The sequence below is a fragment of the Heterodontus francisci genome, chromosome 5 (assembly GCF_036365525.1).
Source record: "Heterodontus francisci isolate sHetFra1 chromosome 5, sHetFra1.hap1, whole genome shotgun sequence".
In the NCBI taxonomy this organism is placed as follows: Eukaryota; Metazoa; Chordata; class Chondrichthyes; order Heterodontiformes; family Heterodontidae; genus Heterodontus; species Heterodontus francisci.
Genome location: NC_090375.1, coordinates 112,461,998 through 112,484,240, shown reverse-complemented (window position 1 = coordinate 112,484,240; position 22,243 = coordinate 112,461,998). Strand labels below are relative to the sequence as shown.

Below are 22,243 nucleotides of genomic sequence, written 5' to 3'. Positions count from 1 at the left end.
CCCCCCAATCAACGACCAACCCCCCCCATCAACGACCAACCCCCCCCCATCAACGACCAACCCCCCCCATCAACGACCAACATGCCTCTCCCATCGACGACCAACCATCCCTCCCCCATCGACGACCAACACCCTCCCCCATCAACGACCAACACCCTCCCCCATCAACGACCAACAACCCCTCCCCATCAACGACCAACCCCTCCCCATCAACGACCAACCCCTCCCCATCAACGACCGACCAGCCCCTCCCCATCAACGACCAGCCCCTCCCCATCAACGACCAACCCTCCCATCAATGAGCCCCCTCCCCCATCAACGACCAACCCCCCCTCCCCCATCAACGACCAAAACCCCCCTCCCCCATCAACGACCAACCCCCCCTCCCCCATCAACGACCAAAACCCCCCTCCCCCATCAACGACCATCCCCCCTCCCCCATCAACGACCATCCCCCCTCCCCCATCAGTAACCAAACTCCCTCTCCCATCAACGACAAACCCCCTCCTCCTCCATCAATGACCCATCCCCCCCATTAATGACCAACCCCCCCGATCAACAACCAACCCCCTCTCCGCCATCAGTGACCCACCCCCCCCCTATGAACGACCAACCCCCCCCACCCCATCAACGACCAACCCCCCCACCCCATCAACGACCAACCCCCCCACCCCATCAACGACCAACCCCCCCCCCCATCAACGACCGACCAACCCCCCCATCAACGACCAACCCCCCCCACCATCAACGACCAACCGCCCCCTCGCCTCGACAGGCCTGCCTGAGTGGCCCTGGTGAGTCGGCCCCCACTAACCTGCAGTCTGGGCTCCAGCACTGCTCCTTGTCTGGTGACTGCTGCAGTTCTAAAGTGGCCACTGCCCCCAGTGATGCTGTTGGGACTGTTGAGCTGCTGCCAGCCTTCTGTTTGACTGACAGCTCTTGGATGTGGGATCACTGTCCTTAAAGGGACAAGGACCCTCGCACTGGGCAGTTAATTACCCGAGGCCTGTTAAGTACAGACGAAGTATCCGGGCTGAGGCGGGGTTCCCCTTGCCTTTTGGGCCCAGCATCGGGACCCTCACTTGCTGCACAAAATCCAGCCCAACATTTTAGGTTGATGAGCTTTCATCAGTTCTGATAAAAGGTCACAGACCTGAAACGTTAACGCTGTTTCTCTCTCCACAGATGCTGCTAGTCCTGCTGAGTATTTCTAGTTTAGTTTAGTTTAGAGATACAGCACTGAAACAGGCCCTTCGGCCCACCGAGTCTGTGCTGACCATCAACCACCCATTTATACTAATCCTACACTAATCCCATATTCCTACCACATCCCCACCTGTCCCTATATTTCCCTACCACCTACCTATACTAGGGGCAATTTATAATGGCCAATTTACCTATCAACCTGCAAGTCTTTGGCATGTGGGAGGAAACCGGAGCACCCGGAGGAAACCCACGCAGACACAGGGAGAACTTGCAAACTCCACACAGGCAGTACCCAGTATTGAACCCGGGTCGCTGGAGCTGTGAGGCTGCAGTGCGAACCACTGCGCCACTGTGCTGCCCCTGTTCTGTTTTATTATGAATACGCATAGTTGTATAAAAATAATATTTCACCAAATCTATTATCTTTTAAAAATTCTAAAAAGAAATGCTATCTCATTCTGCTAGCCTAACCAGGCCGTTTTGAGGAACTTATGATTATGCAACAAGATTGAAAGTTTCACATTTTGCTGCAGTAGGTGCTCAGTGAGTTTGAATGCTAAGCCTTCATCGCCAAGGCCTAGCTTTGAGTCACTAATGGAGTGAAAGTAGCCTCTCTATAATAAATGATGGGTCTTGATTGAAATGAATCTTTGTGGACTGAACAGCACACCCCAAAATGTTCCATAATTCAGCACTAATTGGCTGTTTCTCTCAGAGAAGATGGGAAGAAGTCTGGTGTTAAAAATGAAAATCCACATAGTTGGGATGGCTTCCTGAGGGTAAGAGTGAGGCCGCACAGCAGGAGGTTAGGGTTGGTGTTGAGGCTTATTGTTTGGCTAATGCACAGAAAGCTGTATCTAGTTAAAATATTCAGTTCCCCAATACTGGCATCACTCACTATAATTAGCATAACATTTATTTACCCTATCTTTTTAATGTAAAGTCCACAAAAGATAAGGCCTGATTTTAATCCAGTATGTAGGGTGCAGACAGGTGGCCAAAATGGCAGTTAGAGAAATTATGCTGCTTTCTTAATGTGTTCGTACCCTCTGCAATTTTAACTGCTGGGATTCCAGAATGTGGCAGCCACTCACCGTAAGAAGGTTGGGGCATAATTAAAATGTGATGTTTGGAGGCCTGCACACTGCCAAAACTATCAGTGAAACTTGACATGTGGAAATATTGTGGTCAAAAGAGACCAAGATTACTTAATTTTTCTTTAATTTTGGGAAGGATTCCTTGGGAGCCAGGAGGAGTAGGAATGAACCTCTGTGCTCTGCGAGGAATCCATGGGCCTCCCCTGTTGTGAACTTGCTTCTCTCTCTCCACATCGGTCCTGCAACCTCACCCACACCCACAACGACCCCGAAGAACTTACCTTATGCCAGGAACTGTTCCCTTGGGTTTTAGGAGACTGTTCTGAAATATTATAGGAGTTAAAATGGTCAATGCAAGGGACACCTGCCAATCTCTTATCTCCATTCCACAGCTACATCATAATTTGAGTTGCTATGCCTTTGTACTTTTTCTAGTGAGACTAGTCACCTGGCCAGGTGGAAATAATTAAATATGGGGAAAAGATCTTTAGAGGCAGTGAGGTATATCATAGTGTTTCTAGAAGGTGGGGAATGATTTTTCATTTGTGAAATTTTGGGGTGATTTTTGTGTTTTTTATGTGTAAATCTTGAGAAGAGTTTCCTGTTCTCATGCTTGAATCACTGGGCACATAGAATACGGGGAAATCAGGAGAGAAGTGCACTCCGTAACGGAAGCTTTTTATGACACAAATAGTTAACCAATGTGGAAGAAGTCTGATGTACATGACCTATCCAACATTCATAACCACAGAAAATCATATTATAAAAGTATTTTAATGTTAGGCTAAAACACAAAAATAATTTAATTGTTACATTTAGGAGAAGATAATCGTGTGACCTTGACTGTTTTTAAATCTTTGGAAGTAGCCTATATTGTAATATTTTCATCCTGTGAAAGCCTTCTGGGATAATTAAATTCAACTTTTTGCTGATGTGGTAAAACAAGGCACTTATTGCTGATAATGAGGCAAATTTAACAGAGCCACATTTATTCCCCCCCACCCCCCAACTCCATGTAACATTGCTTTGAAACTGTCCTCATTAAGCAGAAAATTAGACTTCAGAAGCCTATTGGTCCTCATTAGCATTCACTGATCCTTGGCTGGGTCTTTGTCCTAACATCTTTTAATTAGCACACTGCAAATCTAATCAGTGTAATAAATGCTATTAATCTTCCTTTTCACTTATTTTCGCGCAGCACATCATTTTGCCTTCCTGTGGGCTGCTCTCGGAAACACAGTTCCAGCTGTATTCTGGGCCTTGTATTATCTAGTGAAGAACCCAGAAGCCTATGCAGCTGTGCATGATGAAATTGAGCATGTGTTACAGGCAGCAGGTCAAACACCGGGCCCTGACTTCAATATCAGCCTCAGCAAAGAAGATTTAGACAGCATGGTGACCCTAGGTAAATCATTTTAATATGCAACAAGGAAAGGGCACGTACAATTTAGTTATCTGTATTTTGAAAAATTTGGAAAACATGTTAAACATGCACTTTCAGCAATTATGGACTGTACATAAGGAAGTGCATAATACAGGTAGTTTGATTACTTTTAAACATTAGTAGATAAATTCAGTGATTGTACTCTCCCAAAGATACAAGGCAGAACTAGGGCTTCATTATTGCAGCCCCTAATTCTCCAGCCTATGCTCTTTTTGAGTACAGCTCACTGCTGGGAGTGTGTGATTGCCAAACTTACCCTCAACAGCTAAGGACAATATTTTGATCAGGTAACTGAGTGCTTTCTGATAGAATGCTGTTTAAATATTTCATTATTTTAAATCAAATTTTAAAGGGTCTGACTTGCTGTGCATGTAGTTGTCTGCTTTATGCTATTAATGCTGTTTTTTATGATATGTTCATCTTACTCCTTAAAGGGCAAAAAAGGAACATTCCAGATCAAAAGCCCCTCACTGTAAAAGCTGCCTAAAGTTGAATCAGTTGAGCCCAGAATGTTTTGCGATTTCCTCTCTTGAATGTTGCCCAAATTTATATCAAAGAAAGTAATTCTCAAAGCAATTATTCTTAGGAGTTTGATACTTTGGAGAAAATCATGAAAGCAAGTGAACGTTCTGAACTTTATGGAATAATTTTGTCTACAAAGCCTACATCTTCGCTCACTGTTTCACCTGTGTTTGAGTCTCCACTATTAAAGGACATGCTTCCTCACTCTTATGATATTCACCTTTGGCAAGATAGCTACAATTCTTTGAGGGGGGGGAAAAACACAGTTCTATGTATTGCAAACCCATCTTAACTAAAAGCATCCAGAGCACAATGTGTTAAGTCTGTATATTGGATTTGACGTACATTTTGGAATGAGAAATGAAGACATATGATCCTTTTAATCTTGGGAGTCAGCAAAATGGAAAATGAAATCCTCTGAGGAAATGCATGATCTCATTTGAGAACCGCAATCACACCTTATCTGACATGAGCTTCTAGTCTGCTTTAGGAAACAGTGTTTTAGAATTGGGATGCTCAAGAGGCATTGAAATGAAGGCTGACTTCTAAAAATCAGGATATTGCAGGGTTACTAAGCACAGAAACCTATCAATGTAACTTTCCTCAAGTCCTTCATGTATGTGACTAAGTTCAACCTGACTAATCAGGTAGTACTATGGCCTCTGAGTCAGAAGCTTGTGGGTTCAAACCTCGTTCCAAAACTTAAATCTAAATTGACACTCCAGTGCAGTACTGCAATGTCAAAGCTGCTGGCCTTTGGTTGAGATATTAAACTGATGCTCTGTCTGCTGGGTTAGGTGGGTATAAAAGATTTCAGGACACCTTTTTAAGGAGAGTAGGGTGCTTTCGTCAACATTCCTCCCTTCAACAGAAATAGATTAACTGGTCATTCAATGCATTTGCTATTTGTGGGTTTGTGCTTTATACAAATTATCACTAAATTTATCCACATAAGTGATCCACTTCAAAAGTAATTCTTTGGATGTGATGTCATAAGATATTATATAAATGTAATTTTTTAAATGTGAATACCTTCATGGAAGCCATGTGAAACACTCTAAGTTGTTCTTTGCTACAGGAATACGTTATACTCCTGCCACATTTTCCTACAGGGCCTGCTGTAATAGGTGAAATCATTTTCCTCTAATTAAAGGTGTAGTGTCCCATAGCTGCAATTTTTAAATGCTGAGTTTTAAAAATCCATACCCACAGGATGTTTCTTCAACAAAAAAACCCATCCTTTAAAAACCATCATTTAGATATTTTAAACAAAAGTAACAGTAGTCTGATTTTGACACACGCCAAAAACTATTTGTAAACTCTGGCTCTCCTGTCAATCACAATGCCAATCTGTCAGGCACCATTTAGGCAGCTGCTTTATTAACGTGCTGCACAGTGACATCAGGCATCATTGACATCATCATGATTGACAAATGGCCCACTATTCACAAATAGTTTGGGGGGATTTTTCATACTTCCTTTAGAATGGGTAAACCAAAAGGATCAGTGCATGGATTAGAGAGGAAGGAAACCTAGTGGCGAATGTTTTTTTTCAGATATACTTCACTGAGCCAGTATGGTAGCCATGTAAGTAGAACATGTTAACTATTAGAGTAGATCTTGATCCCCTTTATGGCCTTTCCTGATCTATAGTATCACAACTGATTATTTATGTACATTGCTTACTACTACTTTATTAATCAAGAACCCATATTAAACATGCATTTTATAAAGCAACATTTCCATCTTAAAAGCAGCTTTGCAAGTGGTCCTTGAAAATTGATGTGGAAACAATAGATTTCATGGAGAAAGCACCTTCCTCAGAATGCTACTTCTATGACACCTTTACTTTTATGCTGGTTAAATCACATTTTGCTAATTTCATGAAACGGCATTAGATATAAAATGCCCTGGGATTAACTTCTCAATGTAAAACAGGAGCTGCCTTTAAAATACATCTCTAATGGGTCCACTCACCTCTTTTACACACACTTTGTAAAGTTGCAGTTATTTTTAATAGATCAGGATTAGTTTTTGACCGAATAATGTTTCAATGTTCATTTGTGCTATCCAGTATTGCCAAAGCAAGTGTAATTTATGCTCACCCTAGTCAAAAAGAATAGGTAAGAATATTTTTTATGAGTAAGCAACTTATTGAAAAAAATCAACATAATTTATATAGCAGATCAATAGAATTATTTTAATTGTAGTTTTATTGTGCAATGACTCATTTTTCTTCAAAGAAAACTCTGTTATTCTGGAGCGAAACCTCCTCGTTGTTGCTTTCCTTTTATTGAAAGCTTATTGGCTGACGAATGGAAAGCAATAACAATGGGGATCAACTGCTGTAGTATTTCCAGTTGGTCATTGATCATTTACTGCTCAGTTTTATTGAACCTCATTGAATTGTCCATTCCTCATGCTCTTTCTAAGTCTTGAAATCAGGTGTAAAATATAAAAATGGTTGAGAATGACTTCAGGCTTTTTGCAATCCTTTGCTGCAGTACCTGATTGGTGACTGGGTACCGAATCACCATGTTATATTGCAAGCTGACAGCTTCATTTTATCCCAGTTTGATTGCCTGTCAATTGGCTACAGCACAGTCTCAAATTAGTTAATTTCACTTCTGTAACTTACTTTATTTCTCATTTTATCAAAAAAGACATTTATTTTATGAAAAATAGAAGAGGATATTTGTGTGTTAATTGTCTCCATTTTTTAAAATAAAACGGATGAATCATGCTATGTAAAATCGACCATGACAAACACAACAATAGTATAAAACCAGCCTTGAACAAAGCAGGGCAGTTATACCATTACTTACTATGTAAAGAACAAAAGACTTGGTTACAATTTGAATGCATTAGGACTTTGCTGCAAATTGACTTCTATCAAGATTGTACATAGACTGTAGATAGGATTTAAACGTTCACTTTAACAATCTAAATAAACATACTATACAAGAATAGGCCTGCAACCTTAACATAATACACAACATTCAAGAAATAATAGGAAACCTTTTATTGACACTGGCAATGTAGCATGTTTTCAGAAAGGACTGTGAATATTTCCTCAAACCTCAACATGCACCCTGCAGTTTAGTCTCCAATGTGTTTGGGAAAGCTAAGGGTCTTGTTCATTTGCTGTCTGGTTATCTCGTAGTAGGCTTTAAATTGCCTTGTTTGTTTGGTATTAGCACAGAAACAGATGTTGCTCTACTGCACTGGATAATTTACTGTACCTCTTGGTACTGAATGGAGACCTCCCAAGCTACCAGCTGATCTGTCTGTAGCATTGGATGGCCGCTTCTGATATATGTTAAATGCGTGCAAGAAATTGTAAGCAGGTTGTTTAGATTGATGAGATATTCTGCATTTTATTTTTATTTTTGGGTATGTGTTGCAGGCTTTGCATGTTTTATAGAAATGTGTGCCTTTTAATTTGTCAGCTCAAACCCCATAGGCCTGTGTTCCTCCCTTGCTGATCATCATCTGACTCATTACTTTTGTCATTTAATAATTATCATCATGATTGCTCAAAGCCAAAGCAGCCTAACCTCCCACATGTAACTGGTACTGTAAGGTAAAACAGATATGTCATTTACGATCTGACCACGAAGACACACTTTGTGCTCCATTATCGTGATTAACTTCTGCATAAGATATGCTTGCCCAATTGTCATTTGTGATACTACATCAGGCACTGACTGCCATGCTGCCAGGGAGAATGTCAACCAGTGGAATGTGACCATGTTGCTTGTACAATAACTACTAACTACCATTTCACAGTTGCGTGCTGCAGTCTTGAGATTTTTATTTGTTTCGTCTGATTTCTTAGGCAAACAGTAATGTTTCACTTGTCATCTATCATTTCCCAAGCACATACTAAAATGGTTTATACAATGTCTTTCTTGTGGCTGTGCACAGCATGAGGGTAGGGAGGTAGACATTTTTTCGTACGCTGTAAAAGTTTCGCTGCCAGAACACTGCCAGTTAGAATCTATCGTGTCAGGTGCCTTGTGGCAATCCGCAATCCAGGCTTCATTCTGGATCCGCAGTTGTGTTCTGGCTTCGTCACCAACAAACCGATTTGACTCTGCTGATTATAGTAACGAAGGCAGTCCAAAAGAATATGCACAGACTCACTGTACGTCACATTGAATCACCGCGCTGACCACACAGAGCTGACCGAAGCTTCATTCCTTCAGACAAATGCACGCTTAAGGAAAAACCTCCTGCGAGTATGCATCCCATGCCACTTTATTTTCTGTGCACGCTGCAGCAGATTTAATGTTTACTGAAAGAACAGTTGCTGTTTACTTCGGATTTGCACTTGCAGTTTTTTTTAAGCTTCCTTTTTTAACAACGTGACGGTGCTTGGGATCACGAATGAAACTTACTTTATGCTACTCCCTTTAATATAGGTGATGAATTTTGTAAATTTGTATCATCTGATGGTTGGATACTCAATTTTTCTGCTTTCACGTGATGATCAGAAAGAATCAAGTTGCTAAATTCGGTATCCAGATATGCTGTTGGAAAGAAGTCAGTTTTGATTACAATGTGAGTGTTGCAACCCTAGACAGGAGCTAGAATGCATATCAGCATGTATCAGAATGATTTATGCAAATTATGCACATTATTCCCATAGGAATTCTTCCTCAAACTGCCAGGATAAATTGCCGGAAATTAGCCATAAAATCTGTCGAGCAGGGAACAAAAGTTGAAGGCCACTAGGATAGCAAGGACATTGGGTTTCTGGAGCCTTCTAGGATAAGGTGGTGCCTTCAGATTGAAAAGGTTTTCTAACAGAATCTGAAAACTTATAATTGCCATTTTTACTGGAAGAAAACCACATCTATCTTTTTGTGTTGAAATCTGATAATTCCAGCTCTTAATCAAGTACTGAATGCAACCAATGTATCATTCACTCTGCTAATAATTTTAAGGATCCTTCCAAAATAAATTTTAAGTTGTGGACACAAAAGATGTGTGAGTCTGAGACAGGACCTTTCTAAAATTCATGATGGTAACACTGTTTATTCTCTCTCTCTCTGCATTCTTTCCCTTTGTCAATTCTTATTATCACATGTCTTTAGGAAGTGCAATAAATGAAAGCTTTCGATTAAGCAGTTTCTCTATGAATATCCGAACTGCCCAGGAGGATTTCACCCTAAAATTTAAAGAAGGACAAAGAATCAAATTGAGAAAAGGGGACTGGGTAGCCCTTTATCCTCCAATTCTACACATGGACCCAGAGGTTTATGAAGATCCTGAGGTATGTGGTGTCTTGCATGTGCTGCTCATTCAATCCTGCAGCCATACAGCAACAACCAGATCTTTTGTTCCAGTGTTGCTGTTGCTCTTTTGTGTGGGGAAAAAATCTCCTGTCTTTTGAATAATGTGTGGTCAAAGATCTGCAGGTCATTGAATTTAGTGTCTCAATAGAGAATATGGGAATGAGATTGAGTAGTCTTGCTTTGAAAAGGATTAACATTAAACTGTGAAAACTGTGAATTGATTGGCTTGAAGTCAAGAAAACTCTCGGTTTTGTCAGGTAATGGATCACTTGATGACCAAGAGAAAGAAAGAATTAAAACTGTGTCGGTAAGAAATAAGCTGCACCATTTAGATAATTGTGCAGAGCATCATTGGTTCCAAAAAATCCTGTACTAGCCGTATGTTGCTTCACATCACTTCATAATATTCTCCCCTTTCTTGATCAACTAATATGGTGGCATGAACTTGAGATTGTGAAGCTGTTGCTCTGCTGTGAAGCTCTGAGGGTAATTGTGCCATCTTCTTGTATTTTTTTCTACATCCAGAGTTAATGAATATCAAAGACTGGAAATTAATCCACCATGGCGTAGCCTTAATGTGGCTTCAGAGATTCACCACCTGCATGCAAATTAAATGCAATCAGATTCTACATTGCATTTGGTGAATTGTTGCTGGTACCAGCATTAAAACTAAATTATGAGCTGATGTTGGAAAGGGAGTCTGACTGTTTCAGCAGCAGCTAACACTGCTGTCTTCTTTCTCACCATGACCTTCCCATGTACATGTGCATATGAATACATTAAATTCAGTCATTAGTATTAATTGCCAGTTTTTATTCAAGACAAAAAATTTGATCTGTCCAGCATTTAATTGAGTACAATATGTACTTAGTACACTAAATAGTAGTCAACTATCACTGAGCACAACTAGTTAATATTGTTTAGTTCATGCTTCATAGCATAAATACTCTTTCATAAATGTTGTCATGAATCAATGCATTGGATTACATTTTGACAGATGTATGTGCCGGCAGCTATTGTGAGCATTAAAAAAAAACCAAATAATTCTCCATGCCCATCTCCAAAAAATAACCAAAATCATGCAAATTATTAAAAACAAGCAAACAGAATCCGAATTCAAAGCTGTAAAGTGGTCTCAGAGTTGAGATGTTAGTTGTAAACTGTTCAGTCATATTTAATGTCACCTGAACCCTTGTAACTTACTCTCAGGTATTCATTAGTCTTGAACAATAGTTACACAAGGAATGAACACTAGTTATAATTTCTAAGTATGGTTTTACAGGTTTCAAATATATGCCTAAGTGCTTGATTTTAATATAGAGGAAGGGAAATAAAAATAACAGGGATCTGGAAGAGAGTTATAAGTCTGTCATTTATTTGAATGATTATGATGGTCATTGAGTGCTTTCAGTTTATAAACCCATCATAATCCGAAGACTGAATTATCCTGAGGATATGGCACTGGAGTATGTCAAACTCCTTCTTTATTCTACAAATGGAGGAGCAAGGCCATTTAGTAGTGAAATCAGGAAGCATTTATTCACAACAAGGGTAGTGGAAGTCTGGAGCGCACTCTTCCGAAAGGTTGTAGATGCTGCGTCAATTAAAATTCTCAAGGCCGAGATCTACAGTTTTTTTTGTTGGGTAAAGGTATCGAGGGAGATGGAGCAATGGCAGGTAAATGGAGATGAGGTACAAATGAGCCATAATGTGACTGAATGGCAGAACTGGTTCAAGGGGCTGGCCTACTCCTGTTCCTATGAGATAAAGGGCTCAGAGTGACAGTTATGAGTTTATATAGGTTTGCTTCATGAGGAATAAGCACAGCATGCAACAAAGTGATATTTATTTGTATGGTGTATGTGTATAACTTTTATGCTAAAACGTGAAAGGAAACTTGGGTTTTTAGTCCAAGATGGTAACCGTTTTTAATGCACAATGCAAAGTGGTATGTAATAGCAAACCAGAATATCAGGGGGATTTACCACCTCAGTTCTTGTGAGGTTATTAGTTGCTATTTAGCTATTAGAGGTTACAAGGATTCAGTGTGAATTATTTGAGTTATTAGACATGGCCTTACCGAAGTTTGTTTGGATCTGCTTTTATTTGGGAGGTGTTTGTACAAGTTTGTTTTGGCTTGTAAAGTATTTTGATAAGTGAATTGTCGAGCAACTTTTGTTTGGGTTTTTTTGGCTGTTGTTTCAGAATACTTACAGGTAGTTATGGCAAAAGACTTATTATGTCTGATACTGGGAGTGAGTGTACAGCTATATAATTTATTTTCCAATTGAGTAATTAATACATTAAATCCATGTCCCATGTTTGTGAGAAAGAAACTGTATTATCAGTTATTCTGGGCCACGTACGTTATATAAGGATTTATTTTCTTTCCAGATATGTCTTTGTCATGTACCCAATGAATTGATAATCAGGTAGACCTCTTCTGGTTAAGAAAATGTTTTTGTCACAAATTATGACATTTGACCTGTGTTACGACCAGGTGAGAAAGGTTTCTAGGGGTCTCTTTCAGCCTTCACCTGGTCTTATTGTAACGGATTAATTTTTAAACACAGTGTTTTGAGCTCCCCCTTGGTGAATCCTTGTTCACCGTTTTCCAATTATAAGGCAAAGAAATGAGCATAAACAGGCCTCCTTAGCTTTAAATAAGAAAAGTGAAACTTATTTAAACTTAAACTCTAATTTGGTTAACGCCTACGGATACATGCTGCGCCCCATGCTAGCATGCATATTCGATACGCACATACAAATCGAGACAGAAAAGAGCAGAAGAAAAAATAAAGTAGAGAGGTTTGAGGCAACATCAGAAGAGTTTCTTACTACTGTGCTTCGGGCTCACTGTAGTCCTTTTGTAGTCCAAAGTAGTCTTGCTTTTTGTTGGGGCCCAGTATTCTTCTTAAACCTTGTTCACTGTAGGAGATTTTTCTCTCTTGGGGTTCATGTGTCTTCAATGGGTCTTCAGTTCCGTGAGAAAGAGATGGGAGCAGACAGGAGAGAGATGTTCTCAGTCCAGGAGCAAAGAACTTTGAGTTCAAATTCTCTGTGGCAAGTTCAAATTCAAAAAAACTCCAACAGCCTGTTAGTTATGTGACTAAACTGGTCTGACCACGTCTGTTTCTGTATTCGGCCATCTTAGTAGTTAACCTGGAATGCCACCCTCTCCACCTTCAATGGCTGGTAATCAAAAGTCCATTGAGGATTAAATTGGAGCAAAGTGGCCCCTTTGTCCTTTCTAAGTACTGTCTATTACTATGCAAATGTCTTTCCAGTCAGGGGCTTTGCAATACCTTATAATGGGCCTCCTTTTCTTCCCAGCAACAATTTTAAAATTTACTGTCCACGTGGTGAAATATCTGTGCCCCATTCTTGGCAGGTGGGGGCCTGCATGATGCCTGAAAGATAATATTTTTCTGCAATTTGCAGGCATCTATATAGTATGAGTACTATGAACAACTCAAATATCATATACTAATATCAAGCCAATTTCTTTTGCTAGTTCGACCATTGGTCTTGGGCATTGGGAATGATAGGAAGATTAATGTTCAAAGCACATATGTAATACAGGTCCAGATTTAAAACTTTATCTCTGCCCTCTTGCTTAAGCAGCACACATGTTTAATTTCAGATGTTGACAAACGCCTGTGGTCAGATTGTACTCCAGGGTCACAAAAAGGCCATTAACACTTTGATTACTGTCATTATTTGATAGATTAGGTATCACTATTATGACTCCAGGAATGATGTTTAATAAAACTACATTTTGGATTATTTGCAAAAATGATTAAACCTCTGGCCATTGAAATATTTATATTGGAGTTCTTTTGAAAGGGCAGTGCTCAAATTTTTTTAAATGTAAAGATAATGTGACTCTTGGATCAATTGCTAAGACAGAACATTGAATGATGTCTTTTTGCTTTGTTACATACGAACATGCGTACATGTGAATTAGGAGTAGGTCATTCGGCCCCTCGAGCCTGCTTTGCCATTTGATAAGATCATGGCTGATCTGATTGTGGCCTCAACTCTACCCCCTGTACCCTTTGACTCCCTTATCAAGAATCTATCTAACTCCACCTTAAAAATATTCAGTGTCCCTGCCTCCACTGCTCTCTGGGGAAGAGAATTCCACAGACTAACAGCACTTAAAGAAAAAAATTCTCCTCATCTCCATCTTAAATGGGAGACCCCTTATTTTTAAACTGTGTCCCCTAGTTCTAGTCTCTCCCATAAAGGGGAACATTCTTTCAGCATCCATCCTGTCAAGTCCCCTTAATGAGATCACCTCTCATTCTTCTCAACTCCAATGATTATAGGCCCAACCTGTCCAACCTTTCCTCATAAGATAACCCCTTCATCCCAGGAAACAGTCAAATGGACATTCTCTGAACTGCTTCTAATGCAATTTTGTCCTTCCTTAAGTAAGGAGACCAAAACTGTACGCAGTACTCCAGATGTGGTCTCACTAATGCCCTGCACAACTGTAGCAAAACATCCCTACATTTATATTCCATTCCCCTTGCAATAATCAGCAACATTCCATTTGCTTTCCTAATCACTTGCTGTACTTGCATACTAACTTTTTGTGAATCATGTACCAGGATACCCAAATCCCTCTGTACTGCAGAGTTCTGCAATCTCTCTCCAATTAAATATGCTGCTTTTTTATTCTTCCTGCCAAAGTGGACAAGTTCACATTTTCTCACATACTCCATCTGCCAAATGTTTTCCCACTCACTTAACCTATCTATATCCCTTTGCAGACTATTGATGTCCTCTTCACAACTTACTCTCCTACCTATCTTTGTATCATCAGCAAATTTGTTTAATTTATTTAGAGATACAGCACTGAAACAGGCCCTTCGGCCCACCGAGTCTGTGCCGACCATCAACCACCCATTTATACTAATCCTACACTAATCCCATATTCCTACCACATCCCCACATTCCCTATATTCCCCTACCACCTACCTACACTAGGGGCAATTTATAATGGCCAATTTACCTATCAACCTGCAAGTCTTTGGCTGTGGGAAGAAACCGGAGCACCCGGCGAAAACCCACGCGGTCACAGGGAGAACTTGCAAACTCCGCACAGGCAGTACCCAGAATTGAACCCAGGTCGCTGGAGCTGTGAGGCTGCGGTGCTAACCATACATTCGGTTTTTTCATCCAAGTCATTGATATAGATTGTAAATAGTTGAGGCCCCAGCACTGATCCCTGTGATACTTCACTAGCTACAGCTTGCCAGCATGAAAATGCCCCATATTTATCCCTATTCCCTGCTTCCTGTTAGCTAACCAACCCTCTATCCATGCTAATATGTTACCCCTTAAATCATGAGCTCTTCATTTGTATAGTAACCTTTGATGTGGTACCTTATTAAATGCTTTTTGGAAATCCAAGTACACAACAGGTTCCACCTTGCTTGTTACTTCCTCAAAGCACGCTAATAAATTAGTCAAACGCAATTTCCCTTTCACAAAAGCATGTTGACTCTGCCTCATCGCATTAAGAGTTTCTAAGTGTCCTGCTATAACTTCCCTAATAATAGATTCTAGCATTTGCCCTGTTTTTTGTTTATTCAGTGTCAGTCTAACATTAGTTATAGTTTAGTCATGAATAACCATTACATTAAAGAACAGCCTTCAAGAAAACTGATCAAATGATTGCCTGGGCACAAACACACCAGAGATAATAGTGTATCAGGCAAAGATAACCTACAAAGAACAGTACAGCACAGGAACAGGCCATTCGGCCCTCCAAGCCTGCGCCGATCATAATGCCTGCCTAAACTAACACCTTCTGCACTTCCGGGCACTGTATCCCTCTGTTCCCATCCTATTCATGTATTTGTCAAGATACCCCTTAAGCGTCACTATCGTACCTGCTTCCACCACATCCCCCGGCAGCAAGTTCCAGGCACTCACTACCTTCTGTGTAAAAAAAAAACTTGCCTCGCACATCCCCTCTAAACTTTGCCCCTCTCACCTTAAACCTATGTCCCCTAGTAACTGACTCTTCCACCCTGGGAAAAAGCTTCTGACTATCCACTCTGTCCATGCCGCTCATAACTTTGTAAACCTCTATCATGTCGGCCCTCCACCTCCGTCGTTCCAGTGAAAACAATCCTAGTTTATCCAACCTCTCCTCATAGCTAATACCCCCCAGATTAGGCAACATCCTGGTAAATCTCTTCTATAACCTCTCTAAAGCCTCCACATCCTTCTGGTAGTGTGGCGACCAGAATTGCACGCAATATTCTAAGTGTGGCCTAACTAAGGTTCTGTACCTAAACAAGCTAAAATATTCCAAACCTAAAATTATTCAAATACTTGGGAATATTGCATTAAATTGTAGAGTGCCAAATGTTTTTACAGTGGCTTAATAGAATCTTTGGCAATCAATAGAGAAGAGAGAAGATAAAAAAGAGAGTTGGAGAACAGATTGTGTTCCACTTTGCAGTGGCAGATTTGAATTTTCACAGTTAATCTGAATCTCCAGCTTCCTTTAGTGTCTTTTCCAAACCCAGTTGAAATAACATAACATTTTCTGGCATTTTATCAGTACGGGCTACATTTCACAGCAATCTATATCTTTTGCAACAATCATATGTAAGTTAATGAATATGTATGAAACTGACAAACTTTTCCACAAGTTATAAATTTAAAAGCTTTAGCTCTCTTAATGTCCACCCAAGTGACTGTGTTCCACAAAATCTACAGTTATTGTTTTACTTTCAAACAATTTGAAATGTAATAAAAGCAATTGTATAAGTTTAGTTTTGAATTAAAATATTTAATCTTGTCTTTATTAACAATATTCTACAATTTTCACCCATTTGCTTTGCAAGACACTGTCTTTGACCATAATGTTTCCAACTCTCTGGCATCTCACTCAATTGGCCATTCTGCATGTGCAAGCCTAGTCAGTATGTGTTGGCAGAATGTTTGGTTATGGTAGGTACCACAGTCAAGGCCAATGCTCTTCTCACTTGACAGTCATGCCGATGCATTTTCCATTCTTGGCCACTGGATAAAAATTAGTAGCACTGGAGGAAATGGAAAAGAAAATCAGGCAGTGTGTGAAGTGAGCTGCCAATTTGCTATTGACCTTTTTCCACTACTGCCCAAAATACATTTCATTTCCTATCTTTCTTATCATTATACTTGAACTTTCTTTTAACATTTATTTTGCGTATATTTCCAGGTGTACAAGTATAACCGTTTTGTGGAAAATGGAATGGAGAAGACTGCCTTTTACAAGGGAGGAAAGAAGCTTCGGTATTATTTGATGCCTTTTGGTTCTGGATCTAGTATGTGTCCTGGGAGATACTTTGCAGTCAATGAAATCAAAATATTTCTCTCAATAATGTTGGCGTCATTTGACATGGAAATAGTGCAAGGGGAAAAGTCAGTAGGACTTAGCAATGACCGTGCAGGCCTTGGAATCTTATTGCCAGATTCCGATGTCCGGTTCCGCTATAAATGGCATCAGTGAAGAAAGATGTTGAACTTCAATTTGGAACTGAGAAAATTATATATTGGTGAGTCAGAAATTGGGTTGCTGTTTGATTCTTGTACGGACAAAACAAGAATGTTGCTTGCTGACTTTAGCTGAATCAAATCTGGGAAATTCTATCTGGCATGGGGTATGTTATTTTCTGCCTTGGATGATTAGAAATAGAAAGCAAATTTTCCTTGCAAATGTTGTTGTATTTCTCTCAGTGAAGAAAAATTCCTAATAAGTTCCAAATGATGTGTAACTTTCAAAGCATTATACCCAATGCTGAATCGTGCCCACTTGAGATAGAATAGATTTCAGGAATCAACATCGCCAATGTGGATTTTGATACAGAACTAGCATTTTTAAGGAATTGAATGGGTGGGGGTTGCAGTGTATTGGGCTAACATGATTTTCCATCCATTAAAAGTCCTGCAGGTTTTGCTGACCTCCCACCCCGCCTCAAAGGGGATCCTGCCTCAAAGAGCTGCTGGCCAATTAGAGGGCTGGCAGCTCAGCAGTATCAACAGTGTCACCAGGGGTGGTGACCACTGCTGGTACTACAGAGGCCTTGGACCCAGGTCTAGCACTGGAGCCCTGACCTCAGGTAAGTGAGGCGGAGTTGCTGGGAGTCTGGAAGGTCACAGCGAGGGGTGGGGGTGGGAGGGTGGGCGTGAAGACCATGGAATTGCAGGTTTTGCCAGTGGTTGTCCTCCCTGGGCCACATAGTGCCCACAGAGGATGAACGCTCCCCACCCCACAAACCACCTGTCCCAAGCCCACAGGGAGTGTGCTTCATTTTACAATGGGCACTTCTCATGTTGCAGAGGCATCCCTGCTGCTAGTTAGATCCCAGTGGTGGTGGGAAGAAGCCCATATTGCCTTTCATATGCCACTTAAGGGCATCAGTTGGCCTCTGGATAGGAAGGCCGTCGCTGGTCTATCTCGTCCCCAGCAAAATCGATTGCTGACGGGCCCTCCACACCCCGCCACCCCCCACTCCCGACCCCACCTCCAGCCCCACCTTAGGGGAGCCCATAAAATCCTGCCCTGAGAGTGCAAATTCCTTTTGTAAATGGTACAACTTTAAAGAAGGCACCTTGGGGTGTATAAACAGAAAGCTTTGAAGGTGGCAGGACAATTTCAGAAGGCAGATACAAAATCATATGGGATTTATGGCTTTATAAGTAGAGGTGCTGGGGACAAAATTGGATAGACTGGAAAACTGGCCCATAACTGAGAGCAAGTGGTCTGAGCAGAATCCTTGAAGTGAGAACCAAGGCCTTCACCATGTGCAGCCCCACTCCCTGTAGACTTCAGCAAAATTAAGCAAACAGTACAAACCACCAAGCATTTCTATTAACTCAGTAACAGTCAGTAGAAATCAATCAGCAACTAACCTGAAAGTAGGTGGTGATCGCTTTGAATAGCACTGGTGGGGGGAGGGTGGGATGGTCCTTCTTGCTGCTGAACGTATATTCAGCTGTGCGAGTTGAACTGAGAGTGTTAGCTGGAGCGTTGAGGTCAAAACTGGCACCGTTAAAGTCAAATCGGAATTACACACTGACTGACATCACGATATGACTACTCTGCATACTTCCAGCACACACTCACAAACAACGTACCCAAAATGGCATCCAACGCAGCCCATACCAGAAGTGTGTACTCATGGATGCTATTTTTAGACCCGAAACTGCACTGTAACACCAGAAATACAGTTGCTACGCAACCAAATTTTGTAGTCATAGAGTATAAAAATAAGAAAATGATGCTAAATCTTTATAAAGCAATAGGTAGGTCTCAGCTGGAGCAATGCATTCAATACTGACCACCACACTTCAGGAAGGATGTCTAGACCTTAAAGAGGGTGCAGAAAATATTAACGAGAATGGCACCAGGGTGAGGGACTTCAGTTAGGTAGACAGAATGAAGAAACTAGGTGTGCTCTCCTTGGAGTGGAGAAGTTCAGAGGAGTTTTGATAGAGGAGTTCAAAATCATGAATGGTTTTGCTCGAGTAAATAAGCAGAAATTGTTTCGAGCGGCAGAAAGGTTGGTAACCAGAATTACAGACTTTACGTGATTGGTGTAAGAACCAGAGGCGACATGAGCACATTTTTGTTAATGCAATGAGTTGCTGCAATCTGGAATGCACTGTCTGAAAAGGTGTCAGAATCTGATTTAATAGTAACTTTCACAAGGGAATTGTGTAAAGACTTGAAGAAAAAAAATTACAGGGCTATAGAGAAAGGGCAAGGGAATGGGATTAATTAGGTAGTTGCTTCAAAAAGTCACCACAGGCAAGATGGGCCAAATTACTATCTCCTGTGCTGTATCATTCAGTGATTCTATGATTAAAATCTCCCTGAATATTAATTTTGATCTGAATATGATAAATGCATTTTGTCATGATAGAACTCTGAAATACATTGCTACATTTTATTAATTTCTCTAATGTTCTTTTAAAATGTTGCAGTTACTAAACTGCAAGAAAAGCCTCTCATCCACAACTCATTATCTCTCTGCCTTTTTTTTCAAATGTTCTGTATATTAATGTACTATGATGTTATGAGAAAATAAAACTTGTATTATGCTCTGCCTTGCATCATCTCAGGTACAGCAATGCTATGCTACTCATTCCTGTTAGAGAGTAACATTGAATAATAGTTAAGAAATCCATTTTATGTGAAATAATCACTTTTATTCAATTCCATTTATATTAAGTGCTGTAGTTAAATCTTAGAATTAAAAAACAAACTGCAAATGCAGCTGACAGCCAATATCTGCAAGGCTGTAGTGATCATATAAAGCAGCCTTGGATAGTTCTCATCTACTCATGGATACCACTATGTTTGTTCCTTTTTCTACAAGTAAATAGATATGATAGGCTATTGTTACAACCAGGTGAGGAGGGGTCTAGGGGTTCCCTCTCAGCCTTTGCCTTGTTTAACCGTAACAGGGTTTAATTTTAGAAACATCATGTTTTTAGTCTCCCCTCAGTGAATCCTTGTTCACTGCTCCAATTGTAAAGCAAAGAAATCAGACAGGTTTCCTTAGATTTAAACAAGAAAGATGGAAGTTTATTAATCTTGAACTCTAATCCGGTTAACGACTACAATTATGCGACGCAACCACACTAGCATGCATATGCGATAAACACACATGCAGAGACAGAGAAGGTAGAAAAGAATAAAGGGGAAAAGTTTGAGGCAATATCGGGATTATAATTACAGTCCTTTGGGTTCAATATGAAGTCTTTGATTGCCGATAAGTCTTATAATTCATTGGGGCCCAGTTCACGCTTCAACTTGTTTTGATGTTGGAGTCTTTTCTCTCATGAGGTTTACTTTTCTTCCGTGGGTCTGGTGCTTGGGAGAAAGCGAGAGAGACAGCCAGGAGAGAGGCTTCCTTGTTCCAGCTTCAGTTGCAAACTGCCTTCTGAATTCAAACTGTCCTGTGTCTCATTCACAAGCCCATGACCAGCTGGTTTAACCCTGCCAAAGTCCTGCCTTTGTCGATTTCGAAGCTCTCCATGGTGGTGGGGTGTAGGGCTGTCTCTTACCGAACTGTCTTTTACTGACAAGATATGGGACCATTGCCCAAACCAATCTCTGTTAATTGAATCAGTGAGCAATTCTTTTGTCTCTCCAAGTACTGTCTCTTAGTATGCAAATGTTCTTCCAGCTAAGTGTCTGGTAATCTACAAACAAGTCATTTCTTCATTCCAGCAACAGTTTAAAATCAATATTCAGATGGTGAAATTAATATGCATCATTCTTGGGAGGTGGGGGTCTGCATGACACTATATTATGTGATGCAGTCATGCTACGGCTCCATTTTAAGTTTTGCTATGTTGAGTTGATAACTCGTGTCAGGTGAGCCCCCCACCTGCCAAGACTGAGGTACACATTATTTCATTAAAATTTAAAATTGTGGCTGGGAAGAAAAGAGGGCCTATCTATCACAAGGAATTGCCAAGCCCCTGACTGGAATGACATTTGCATGCTAGCAGACAGTGTTGGAACAAGGGACCCAGTCCTTGCTTCCCCAATACACAGAGGAAGTGGTCAGGACCAGTTTAGTCACATGACTTAGCTGGCTGTTGTTTTTTTGGAATTTGAACTGGCCACAGAATTTTGAACTCAGAAAGCTGTTCACTCCTGGACTGGAAAAGACATCTCTCCTGTCTGCTCTCATTTCGTTCCCACCAGCTTCAGAAACCATTGAAGACACGTGAATTCAAAAAGAAAAGTCTCCTATGTGAACAAAAGTAAGAGCTGTCTATAATCAAAGACTCTACGACGAGCTGGAAACACAAACAGTAACAAGAAACCCCCTTCAGAGACTGCCTCAAACCTCTCTACTTTATTTTTCTACTCTCTTTTCTGTCCCTATTTGCATGTGTGTATCGCGTGTGCATGCTAGTGTGGGCGCATCGTGTATCCATAAGCGCTAACCGAATTAGAGGTTAAGTAAGTTTGATAAATTTCACTTTTCTTCTTTAAACTTAAGAAAACCTGGTGTGCTCATTTCTTTGCCTTATAATTGGAAAGTGGTGAACAAGGATTCACCAAGGGGAGCTCAAAACACAGTGTGTTTAAAAATCAAACCCTGTTACACTAAGACCAGGTGAAGACAGTAAAAGACCCCTAGACACCTTTCTCACCTGGTCGTAACACATGTAAAACTGAGAATAAAGGTCATGGATAGGTGATGTAACAGTCTTTTAGCTGAGCTTAATAGCAAGACCATTGTAAAATGAGATTAGGCAATGATGGAAGATATCTGGAGGGTTCAGCTGCAATTTATGTATCTTTTGCGGCAAAGCATCCTGTGTGATCATAATGTTGGTCGAATGTATGTGTAACATTTAATCTTTAATAAACAGCAAGTATTTTACTCTATGTGCAAGAATTCGTCATTGGTGTACAGCCAACTCAATGTCTGTCTATATTATTGCAAAATTCACATTCCTAACACCGTAAGCAGTGTTTGCATCTTACATTTAGGAATGTGCCCATACTGCCCAATGTATGACTGTACAATAATGTAACCGTGGGGACCTCCTTATGATCTGAACTCAACATTTGTATGATTCGCACATGCCCTCACATACACTTCCTATTTTTTTGAAGATGGACAAAGTACACACTTGGT

General features: G+C 40.5%; 1 protein-coding gene across 1 annotated transcript in view; it reads left to right on the top strand.

Moving 5' to 3' along the window:
* cyp7b1 (cytochrome P450, family 7, subfamily B, polypeptide 1) overlaps window positions 1-21,985 on the top strand; it is a 246,137-nt gene extending 224,152 nt beyond the window's left edge. The window contains exons 4-6 of the mRNA XM_068031910.1: window positions 3,502-3,708; window positions 9,369-9,547; window positions 16,795-21,985. Of these exons, the coding sequence (XP_067888011.1) occupies window positions 3,502-3,708; window positions 9,369-9,547; window positions 16,795-17,085 (677 nt within the window). The 3' untranslated portion in view covers window positions 17,086-21,985. The remainder of the gene's footprint in view (window positions 1-3,501; window positions 3,709-9,368; window positions 9,548-16,794) is intronic.
* Window positions 21,986-22,243: the final 258 nt, after the last annotated feature.